The 11,755-nt window shown below is 46.3% G+C and overlaps 3 protein-coding genes across 9 annotated transcripts in view; 1 reads left to right on the top strand and 2 right to left on the bottom strand.

Moving 5' to 3' along the window:
* The window catches only part of LOC110013423 (uncharacterized), a 401,209-nt gene that overhangs the window by 279,267 nt on the left and 110,187 nt on the right, over positions 1-11,755 (top strand). The window lies entirely within an intron of this gene.
* LOC105356154 (uncharacterized) overlaps positions 1-11,755 on the bottom strand; it is a 183,621-nt gene that overhangs the window by 121,522 nt on the left and 50,344 nt on the right. The gene's annotated exons all lie outside the window — the stretch shown is intronic.
* LOC105356162 (uncharacterized) overlaps positions 1-11,755 on the bottom strand; it is a 37,160-nt gene that overhangs the window by 5,532 nt on the left and 19,873 nt on the right. For 4 of the 5 annotated variants that reach the window (XM_020711320.3, XM_023965623.2, XM_023965625.2 and 1 more), the window contains 3 exons: positions 9,681-9,962; positions 9,037-9,297; positions 7,658-7,903 (listed from right to left, as the gene is read on the bottom strand). In XM_020711320.3, the coding sequence (XP_020566979.1) occupies positions 7,658-7,903; positions 9,037-9,297; positions 9,681-9,962 (789 nt within the window). The remainder of the gene's footprint in view (positions 1-7,657; positions 7,904-9,036; positions 9,298-9,680; positions 9,963-11,755) is intronic. The other variant, XM_023965624.2, reaches the window with a different exon arrangement.

Genomic DNA, 11,755 nt, shown 5'->3' with positions numbered 1-11,755 from the left:
ACTGGACAGAGGATGTTCAAGATGGGTCTCAGCAACTCAGACATTTGTCAGCACTGTGACAGTAATCTACCCGACAATTACATGCATGCACTGTGGTTCTGCACGCCTGTCCAGGCTCTCTGGCAGCAGGTATGTGCCGATTTATCAGTCTGGCTTAAGGTTTCAATCACAGCTTCACCGTCACTTTGTGTGCTTGGTGACATGAGTGCCATCGATGTAGAAGGAGGATTAGGCTCTATCATTTTCATAACTCTTTGCATTGCTAAAAAAACTATTTTAATAAATTGGAAAAGCAAGAAAAATATAAATATAAGTCAACACAGAAATCTGCTGCTTGATCAGATCAGCTTGGAAAAAATGTCAGCCCAAGGTTCAAGTAACTTTGAAAGAATTCGGTCTCTCTGGTCTCCCATAGCTGACTCCATGACTTAGGGGATGGGAGGGCCTGGTAGTTGCTGCTCCTTGCCCTTCTGCCGTGGGCCGGGGTGGGGGCCGGGGCCTCCGGTGCCTGGCGGGGGGTGGTGGGGGCTCCGTTGGTCGGGGGGTCGGGTCCGGCGCCGGGGTGGGGCGGGCTGGGGCGCTGCGTGGTCCTCTGGGCTTGGGTGTGGGGGTGCGTGGTGGGGGGGTGGGGTGGTGTTCCGGCTTGGCTTGGGGGGGTGGTCCCTTTGCCTGTGCTGGGGGGGGTTGGCGGGGGGCGCTGCTCGGGGGGGGGGGGCCCAGCGGCACTGGATGGGCTTCCCATCTGCGCCTGGGGCTGGGATCAGCCCTTCCCTGGCTCTGGGGCGGGACGGGACAACCCTCTTGGGGCCCCCGGGCGCTCTGGGTGTCATCCGCTTCGGCTGCGGGGTCTGGGGTGGGGTGGGGTGGGGGGTCTTGTCGGCCCTGTCCTGTGGGGGGGCATTCTGGGGGAGGGGGGGGGGCCGCTATTGGTACGGGGCAGGGGGGGTTGACGGGTCGGGGTCTCCGCTGAGGCCATCGGCGGTTTCCCCGGCCGGTTGGCTGCCTCGGTCCCGTCGAGGCCTGACCAGAGCTCTTCTAGGGCCGGCGTTTGGGGGTGGGGGCCTGGGCTTGCTCCGGGGGTGGGCCGGCGCTTTCTGGCTCCTCTCCCTCTGTGTGGGGTGGGTGGTGCTGGGCCTGGGGTGTCGGCGCCTCCGGGGGTGGGGCCCCTGGGCTGGGTGGGCCTGGCCCCCTTGCTGGGGGGGGGGGGGGGGGGACAGCTGTTTGACCACCGGGGGACAGTCTACCAGCTGTCCCCAACTTACCCCCTTCCTCATATAACCTCATAATAGGGTGAGGGGGTGGGGGGCTTAGCCTGCGATGAGCCTTGGGGGGGGGGGTTTACTAGGCAGTGGCCCCCCCTCCTATGGTTGCCGTATGGAGTGGGCCCCCCCTCTTTCGGTTTTATTTGCACCTTAGACATGTAGGGCCCTTGGTAGGGGGGGTGCTTGGACATCACTGCCAGCAAGCAGCAGATGTCCTCCTAGCACCCTACCCGCCAATTTTAACCGCACCTTAGACATTTAGGGCCCCTTGGTGGGGAGGGTGAGGGGACATCACTGTGAGTAATCAGGAGATGTCCCCTTAGTGCCCTACCCGCCAATTTTAACTGCACCCCCCTTAGTACACACACCCCTCCCCCCTCAATATATACATCCCAACATAAACACACACACATGCACACACACACCCTCTTAAACACACATATACGCACACACATTTTGCAAGGAAGGTGGGACCTAGGACCATCTGTCCCCTGCCTCTTCCCTGGTGGGGGGTACGGGCCCCTTTGCAGCGGCGGCCGTGTCCCCGGGGTGCCGGCTTCCTGGGCCCGGCGGTGCTCTCTCCGCGCGGTGGGGGGGTTCACATTACATCTGAGCCGGGGGTGTTGGTGTCCCTGGGGGGTGGGTTCTGGTCCTTGCTCCTGAGCGCTGGGCCCCGCCAAACTTCCAACTGTGGCCGAGCCTGGTCGGGCCATATTTACAACACCCCTTGTGGGCCCTCTTTTTTCCCCGGGGTTCCCCCCTCCTGGGCGGGGGCGGCGGGCCCCTGCCTTGCTCCTCCCTGGACCAACCGTGGGCCGGGCGGATGGCCGCCTGGAGTGCGGGGCGGGTCTCCCTTGGGGGGTCCTGGCTCGTACCTGGGGTTGGGGCGGGGGGATGCCCGGAACTCCTGGGTGGTGGTGGGGTGCTCGTCTGGGGCTGTGGGCGTCCCTCTCCGGTGGGGCCCTGCGTTGGGCTCTCCCGGCGCGGCGGGGGGGCTGTTCTCCTGGTTGGGCTGGGGCGGCCCTCTCTTTCCCTCTGTGCCTCCCTGCTCTCTGGCTCTGGGGGGCCTTGCGGCGGTCCTGCTGGCCCTGGCCTGGGTGGCGGGCTTGGTCGCCCGGGCGGCGGTTGTTCCCTGCCGGTTTCCGTGTGGCATGGGGGGGATTCCGGCTGCCGCTGCTGCTGCGGTGGGGGTCTTGGGGTGGGGATGGCTGGGCGCTCTCCTTCCTTCTTTACACATTCCACCATCCATATTAGAAGAACATGAGCACTCACCTGAGCACGGGTGTTGGCTCACCTTTGCACTGGCGGTTTGCGTGACTGAATGACTGAAATGTCTCACACTAGTTGGTGTTAAGGCATAAGTATGCGTGTGAGCACTATCTGTTTTGTGTACATGTCGACAGATGGACATTTTTGCAACTAGCAGGTGTGTTTGACACTTGGGTGTGTGTGTGGACAGGCTCCGCCCTTTTTGTACTGCATTTGAGCCTTACCATGGTGATTAACAACCAGTAAACTTGTTGCTCTATGCTGCTTCATGGTCTTACCCCCCTTCCCCTCCTACTATCACCCTCCTTCCCCCCCTCTTTCTAACGTCCCTCTCTCTTCTTCCCCTCTTTCCTTTTCCGTCCGGTCCAACACCAAAGATCTTCAAACATGTTTGAAATTAATAAAGTTTGGCCTCAATTACAAAAGGGGTTTATTCAGACATACCTTTGGTTTGTCTGAAGATTAATAACCCCTCTTGTTAAAGTAAAATATGTCCAACACAAGAGGCCCTCAGCTCTCATCTGTTTGCCCAGCTGTTGGACAGGACAAGGTAAAAAAAAAAAAAAAAAAAAAAAAAAAAAATGTAAAAAAGGCATCTGTACGACTAACTTAATTTCAAACTGAAGTCCTAAAAAGATCTGTTACTACCATGAATTTAAACAGAAACGATTTAATACATTTAGCAAACTGACTCCTATGTCTTGAGTTGCAGCCTTTGGAAGTTTGATTCATTTTTCAACAGATTCACACTACTGGTAGTTTGCCCTTTACATGATAACTCTTCCACGGGTCTGCAGCCGTTACTGGAGACCAGATTTAAAATGTACTTGTAGTTCATCTTTATTCCACCTTCTTTCAGCATGCCTTCAAACATGTCAGACAGTGTGGATGAAGTTTTCCAGCTCAATTTAGAAGCTGCTTTAGCATGGCTAAAGGAAACACTCCTTGAAAGCGCTTTTGGAGTAGCTTCCAAACAGTTGAGAGTGATCCTTGAAATGTCGGCTGCCCAGGACACTCTTCCTATGGACTCTGCAGAATGTGCTCGGCCTTTTTCCTGCTCCACACCAAGGAATCATCCATCCTGGACTGAAGGGGTTGTCAGAGGAACAAGGAGAGCCCAGATAAGGCAGACATCGCCTCCCCATCTTGCACTGTCCAACCAGTTTGATGTGCTGGCGGAAGACGAGGCGGCCATCTCTACTCCTGGGGGGCCTGGTGTGCAACATGATCCATCTCCCACTATGTTGGTACTGACGTCGGCCCCCCCTAATGGTGCAGGGAGCAATGATAATGGGGGGCCAAAGACAGCTGCTCCATCCACCTCTTCCAGTGCCAGGATGAGGGAACAATCCACAAAAACATCCCAGACATCAAGTGGTGACACTGCCCCTGCCCACCGGAGGATCAAGATCCTTCAGGATGCGGTGGCCAGGCGGTCTCCGGGCGGGACCAGCCACCATCGGTCCAGCCCGGAACTGTGCCCCCAGCCCCAGGAGCAAAAGCAAAGGACCAGGAGGGAGTGACTGCTCCGGCTGAGGCTCGTCACTCTCACCCCCAACCACTATTCCCCCCAACCACCCTGATTGTTGGTGACTCTATAATCAGGAATATAAGGTACATCAATGCCATTACCAGATGCTTCCCTGGGGCCAAGGTGAAGGATCTTCTTCAAGAGCTTCCTGAGGTTCTGCTTTCCCTCCCAACCAGTGTCATTCGGATTATAGTTCACATTGGAACCAATGACGCAATACTTCAACAATCCGAAATCACAAAAAGGGAATTTAGGGAACTTTTCAGTCTTTTATCCAATACTGGGAAATACGTTTTTATTTCTGGACCTATTCCCACACTTACTAGAGGATCTACACGTTTTAGCAGGATCCTCTCCCTTCACACCTGGCTGCTGTCCACCTCCCATACGCACAGGTTTGGTTTATTGACAATTTTAACCTTTTCTGGAATCGCCCTTCTTTTTACAGACCAGATGGACTTCACCCTAGTCTACTTGGTAGCAGTATTTTAACAGCTAACATTCAACATACTGTTCATTGTTTTAAAGAGGATTGACTGCCAGCTTCCTTAACTTCTCCAGAACCTGAACCCGGATCACACCAAATCTCTGTTCTTCCCCTAGGCCCCCTTCATGGGTTATTATCCAAACCCCCAATAACACCTGCCACGCTTCCCATACAAACTATAACAACAAACCGATCTACAACTCAATTAAAAACTTCTAACAGGAATTATAAAAACCTAAAAGCAATCCATATCCAATAATAATCTGCTTCAATTGAATCTGTCACTTTTAAATGTACGCTCACTATCAAACAAATCATTTCGATCCACGACTTAATTTTAGATCATAACCTAAATGGCCTGTTTTTAACAGAGACTTGGAATTGTGGTTCTACTGGTTCACTGTCTGAAGCGACTCCACCCCTTTTTTACTTTACAAGCAAAGACAGAAAACAGGGTAGGGGTGGGGGAACTGCTGCTATCCTGTCTGCTTTTATTAGTTTTACAGACAAATTGTTTCATGAATACACATCTTTTGAACACCAGGCCATTGTTTTTAATAATCCCACTGTGTTGTGTTTGATAGTGTATAGACCCCCAAAGTGTAACTCATCTTTTTATTCTGACTTTGCAGAGCTGCTTTCAATTATACACTAAGATTTTAGCAGAATAATTATTTTGGGTGATTTTAACCTGCATAAGGACAACCCATCGGACCCATATGTCCAAGAATTTTTAAACACTTTAGCAACAATGGATTTTACTCAGCATGTCAGTGTTCCCACCCACAACAGGGGTCACACACTGGATCTTTTAATCACTCGTGGCCTGATGGCCAATGTGACCTCTGTTGTGGATCTTGGTATTTCAGACCACTCGTGTGTGTTTTTTACTATCAATGGCTCTGTCACCCAAAGACTTCCAAAGAGAACTGTTAGAAGGCGTTGTCTACACCCTGAAGTGGCTGCAAACTTCACCTCACATCTGGAACACAGCCAACCAAACACTCTAAGTTTGTCTGTTGATATATCTGTCCAAAACTTCAATAACAAGCTCATATCAATAATGGACAAAGTCGCTCCCTTTAAAATAAAAACGGTCAAAGCCAAAGCACCCCCTCCTTGGAGAACAGAGGAAACCAAGAGACTTAAGAAAAACTGTAGGGTTGCTGAACGAAATTGGCGCAAAACAAAACTAACAATTCATTACCAAATCTTTAAGGAAAAACTAACCCAATACAACAAATTTATTAAACATGCAAAGCAGGAATACTATTCAAAATTAATAGCTGACAATTTTTCTAATCCAAAGATTCTTTTTTCCACCATTGACAGACTAATCAATCCGATCTCTTCCAGCCCATATTCTATTCTTAGCAGTTTAAAATGTGAAGAGTTTGCAGTCCACTTCACTGATAAGATAAATAACATCCTACCTCACAGGAAGAGATTTTATTGTCAGTGTAAATGATGCATCATCTGGGAGGCACGGACTGACATGCGGTGTGCCACAAGGTTCGGTCCTTGGCCCCACACTTTTTAACCTCTACATGCTACCGCTAGGTGATGTCATCAGGAGACATGGCATAAACTTTCATAGTTATGCTGATGACACCCAGTTATATGTGGCTGTGTCTCCTGATGACATGGGACCCATTGACGACCTTTTAAGTTGTGTTTTAGATATTGAAACATGGATGGGAGAGAACTTCTTAAAGCTCAATCAAGACAAAACTGACATTTTAATTGTTGGTCCTGAAGCTGAGAGAGAAAGGGTCCAATCCTATTTATCAACTTTTAATCTGAATGTGTGCAATAAAGTAAAAACCTCGGTGTGATTTTAGATGCAGATCTTAACTTTAAAGCACACGCAAACCAAGTTACAAAGACTGCATTTTATCATCTTAGAAATATTGCCCGAGTGAGACCCTTTCTCTCACAAGCCAGTGCTGAAATATTAATCCATGCTTTTATAACTTCTAGGATAGACTATTGTAATGCTCTTCTTTCTGGTGCTAAGAGAAATACTATAAACCGGCTGCAGCTTGTTCAAAACTCAGCTGCACGCCTTTTAACCAGAACCAGAAAGAAGGAGCACATTACCCCAATTTTGAAGTCTTTGCACTGGCTCCCTGTAAGCTTTAGGATCGATTTTAAGGTTCTTTTATTAGTTTATAAAAGTTTACATGGAACTGGACCCTCATTTTTATCAGATTTACTTTTAGTCTATGACCCTCCCAGAGCCCTCAGGTCCACAGGTGCAGGTCTGCTAGTGGTCCCAAAGGTCAGAACTAAAACCCACGGCGAGGCCTCCTTTCAGCACTGCGGGCCTCGCCTGTGGAACAGCCTGCCTGAGGACGTGAGGCCTTCAGCCACTGTGTGGAGGTTTTTAAAAAAAAAAACTTAAGACACATCTTTTTAGTAAAGCTTTTACATAGTTTGTAGTTGTCCACATGTTTTTATTTGATTTTATAAAATTTTAACAGCTAATTTTATTTGTTTTTATTTTAAAGGAGGGATGTGTATGTGTTGGGTTTTTGTGTGTTTTTATTAATTCATTTATTTTATTATTATTTGCATTTTTTTTATTATTACATTCTTTTTACTTTGTTTATTATTTTAAATATTGTATATATATTTTTATCTTATTTGTTTTATTCTTTCTTTGGGAAGCACTTTGAGATGCTATGAAGCATGAAAAGCGCTATATAAATAAATTTGAATTTGAATTTTGAATCTGGTTGATAACTGTGTGTTTATAGATTTAAAGGTATTTTTGTGCATTAGGTAGCTGATGAGATTTGACCACATGGATCCTGAATGGTATTCATTCCTTTGAGTTACACTTAGAAGTAAGCACTGGCTGAAAAAACAGTTAAGGTTTATTTGTTAAGAAATGTGGACTATGGATGGATCTGCAAATACCCTGGTCAATGCAGCAATCCAGTTCAATCCAATATGCTCATGCATGTCAAGTTTATGGGATTAGACAACTCCTCCACACTCAAGAACAAGTAAAGAGTCACTGACAGCAGCAGAAATCTATAGTTCTCTTTTACTTTATTAAGATTAAAAAAACATTTTTGTCAGAACTGTTAAAAGTTTACATACCTTTTCGTTGCAGCGTCATTACAGGAAGCCTAGTGATGTCCCTCAGGTGTTGCTGATGATCCAACAAATCAGACTTCATCTCCACATTCACATCAGCCTCCTGATTCAGGAGCAGCTGCTTTCCCTCCTGATTAAAACTCTTTTCCTTTGGTTCCTCTGTGATCTTTGGAGGTTCTGGTTCTGTTTGGTCCAGACTGGAGTTTCTCTCCTGGTTTCTTTCTTCACAAACATGTTGCTTTCGAACATCTGGGAGAAGAAACCAAAGAAAAATAAATGACAAAGACAAACTGATGGGAGTTCACTGCTTCACAAAGATAAATTATACTAAAAGGGTCACACTTTTAAGTTGATAAGAAAGATGTCTGCTTAAAAAAGGCTATTTTATTGGTATTATAGCTTTTGTACAGAGTTTATTCACACTGCCAACATTAAGTTAGAGATATTGTTGTTTACATGAGTGCTTCTCCTATTTGGTCTGAATTTGGATAAAATACGCAAACGTTTCCTTTGATCATACCAATAATGAATAAGAGGAAAACACCATTTGCATTAGTTTAACATGTATTACCCCAAAACGATAATAATTATAAAAACAAACATCCACAGCAGTGTTATGGTTTCAGTCGAGTCACCTGAAAACCTTAATATCCCTCAAATATCAAGCAGCTGTGCGGCATTTGCAAAATGAAGTTTCAGTGCAAAGCTCCTTAGGTGTTGGTCATGGTTGCAGTCTGTTCTTTGCCTTGATGCAAGTCTGCAAATGACACTTTGAGACTCATCAAGTTCACCTGCAACATCTGACTGCCTACCACCAACCTGAAGACACACTATGGCCAGTTGCTCGTCTGTTGAGCGACGTCATCTCTTCATGGCTGTTTGAATGGTGAACTTGGAATGACTTACTGGCAAAGTTAACTTTATACCTACAGAAAGTTGAAACTAATGCCACATTGAAAGCTTTTGCTTTTAGAATGTTTTGGTTTTGTCCCCATAAGTAAGGCCCACTGTGAGATCATTATGTGGAAAACACAAAGTGAGGTTGGCCTATTATCCCAAAACAATTCCCTCCTTATCCTGAAAATCTGTGAAATGAAACACTTTATGTATGACATCCAGTTTTTCCACAACATCCCTACTTTTTTGTGAGTAGCGTAAAATGTTTTTAAGAAACTGGAAATGTTTTTCGTCACTATCAAAAAAACAAAAACAATTAAAATAATAATAAACGCACAGTCATAATTGGGTGTAGCTTTAAACAAGGATCAAGTTTGGACTTCTCCTTCAGACCCTTTTGTACCCAGATCTGCCTGAAATCATTTTTCTGTTTTCTTTATCATTCAGGAAATAAAACATTTCCAAAGCAATTAAACTTTACATACCTGTTTTGTTTGAAATTGTTTCAGGAATCCTGACCCTCAGGCAGTACTGATGATCTAACAGTTCCTTGATTTCACAATGTTCAAATATTTCTTGATATTCAGATATCACTTCAGCCTCCTTTTCATTCAGCAGCAGCTTCTTTCCCTCTTGATTACTACACAGTTTCTCTGGTTCTGCTTGGTCCAGACTGGAGTGTCTCTTTTGCTTATGGGGCTGACATTCCTCCTCATCTTCTTCAAAGACTTGTTGCTGTTCAACATCTGGGGACAAAAAACACAGTTCTTTTTGAACTGATGCAGTTCACTACTTTACATAAAGAAGTGATATAAAATTGTCACAATTTTAAAGTTGTTAAGAAGCAACTTTGCTTTAAAGGCAACTTTATTTGTATAGTAGAAGTTGTACACAGATGAAAATGAAAAATGTAAACAGAAAAGGTTTTTCAGCATAAACTTTAAATAAAAACAACCAACAATTAATAAAATAACAATAAAAGCACATTCAAGCAATTTTTGTTTGAACCTTTTTTAAATTACACTTGGAAAACACCGGGTCACTTACAAACTCAGGTCTGAACCTTTAAACACTCAATGCACCCAGATGAAGAAAAAAAACGTTTTCAAAAAATTTACAATTTAAATACCTAGTTTGTGTGACTTTTTTTCAGGAATCCTGACCCTCAGGAAGTACTGATGATCAAACAGTTCCTTGATTTCACAATGTTCAAATGTAACCTCACATTCAGATGTGTTCTCCAGAGTCACATTAGTCCCCTGATTCAGGAACAGTTGTTCTCCCTCCTGATTTTTGCAGAGTTCCTCTGGTTGCTCTTTGATCTGTAGAGGTTCTGGTTCTGCTTGGTCCAGACTGGAGTGTCTCTCCTGCCATTTCTCATCGTCCTCACAGACATGTTGCTGTGGAACATCTGGGGACAGAAACCACAGAAAAAATTAAAAAACTAAAAAAGGCAAACTGAAGTTCACGACTTCAGAAAAATTATATAAAATGGTAAAACATTTTAATTTGTTAAGAAACAACTTTGTTACAGTATAGTAACTTTATGTGTACAGTAGTTGTACACAGAGGCAATTTAAAATGCTTGAGAAGTAACTAAATACACCAACTGGTGCAGCTGAAAACATCCTCAGTGATGAACCCAGGGTCTTGGGGTGTTTCAGGTCTTAGATCATAATACACCCTCACCTGGGCGACCCAGCCGGGGGTGATCAGTCCCCAGCTTGTGTCCGAGCAGCGCCAAACCACAAATCTGCCCTTTTGATCCACAGCCACCTAGACGCTCTTTCTGCTGCCTCACTGATGGTTTTGGTTTTTGGGATTGCCCTGGAAAACCCCTGCAGCCCACTTCTAATGGCTCACAATGTGCCCTCCAGCCGCTCATCTAACAGGCCTCCACCAGTTCCAAGTATCTGGCCCTCTTCCGCTCGTTAGCCTCCCACATCCGATCTTCCCAGGGTACTGTAAGTTCCAGCAGCACCACTTGCTTTGTGGCGTCAGATGTTAAAACCAGGTCTGGCCTGAGGGAAGTCTCTGCAATGTGCTCTGGAAATGTAAGCTTTCTCCCCAGGTCCACCTGTAATCTCCAGTCACGAGCTGAGGCTAGCAGCCCAGTTGAGGTCTTTCGCTCTGCTTGTGGTTTCTCTCCTGCCCTGACAAAAGTAATATTGTACTTCTCTGGTAGCTGGTGTTTGCTTTGCTGAATTCCTGTGCAGATGGTGGCAGCCACTGCCCTCAAAAACTGGTCATGACGCCATGTATACCTTCCCTCTCCCAGGGCCTTAGGGCAGCAGCTCATGACATGCTCCAGGGTGCCTATTGCCTGGCACAAGGTGCAAGCCAGTGATTCCACTAATCCCCAACAATGCAGGTTGGATGGGCTTGGAAGTACATCATAGACCGACTGGATCAGAAACTTGAGTCTGGCTGGTTCTGACTTCCACAGTTCTGACCATGTGATCTTGCGGGTCAATGCATTTTCCCATCTCGTCCAAGCACCTTGCTGGTGCATCGCTACTGCTTTGTTGTAATGATCTTCTTCCACCTCTGTACCGATCTCTTCCTGCACCAACTGCCGTCTCTCCCTCCCTTTGGCTCTGTCGAATTTTGGTCTTGTGTGGCTTCCAAGACCCGCTCTACCCACTGCCACATTGCCCAGCAGGACACTGTGTCTCAGCCTGGCTTCTGCACGAACAACTCCCTCTTGAGCCTGCCACTTCCTTCCTGTTCGCACCATGATGCCTGCAGAGGAGACTGGTGTCCTTTGAGTCTCTATATAGTAGCACTTCTCTGGCTCTGGTGACTTTGACTTCTTCTATCAGGCTTGTGAAGGGGAGTTGCAGCTTGTTGGAACAAATAAATAAAGAGGAATAAAGAGCTTTACTCCTTAAACTCCTTGGCAGACCCAGCCATCTGCGCAGAAACTGGGTGATGCTACATTCAAAGCTCTCCACGCTCGAAATTGGAACTTCATATATCAGTAATGGCCACAAGAGTCTCGGTAGAATGCCATACTGATATATCCATGCTTTGAACTTTCCTGGAAGACCTGACTTATCCACTACTGATAGCCAGATTTTTAGCTCCTTGTGGGTTGTCTTTACCGCTGCCTTATCTTTCAGTGTAGCGTCAAAGACTTTCCCCAGGCTCTTCACTGGTTGTTCTGACGCTGAGGGAATTAGGACTCCATCCAAGCAGAAACGG

This window comes from Oryzias latipes, chromosome 17 (genome assembly GCF_053564925.1).
Source record: "Oryzias latipes strain Hd-rR chromosome 17, Olatipes_Hd-rR_3.1".
Classification (NCBI taxonomy): Eukaryota; Metazoa; Chordata; class Actinopteri; order Beloniformes; family Adrianichthyidae; genus Oryzias; species Oryzias latipes.
Note: the sequence above shows the minus strand (reverse complement) of the source record. Positions and strands in the feature narration are given on the sequence as shown.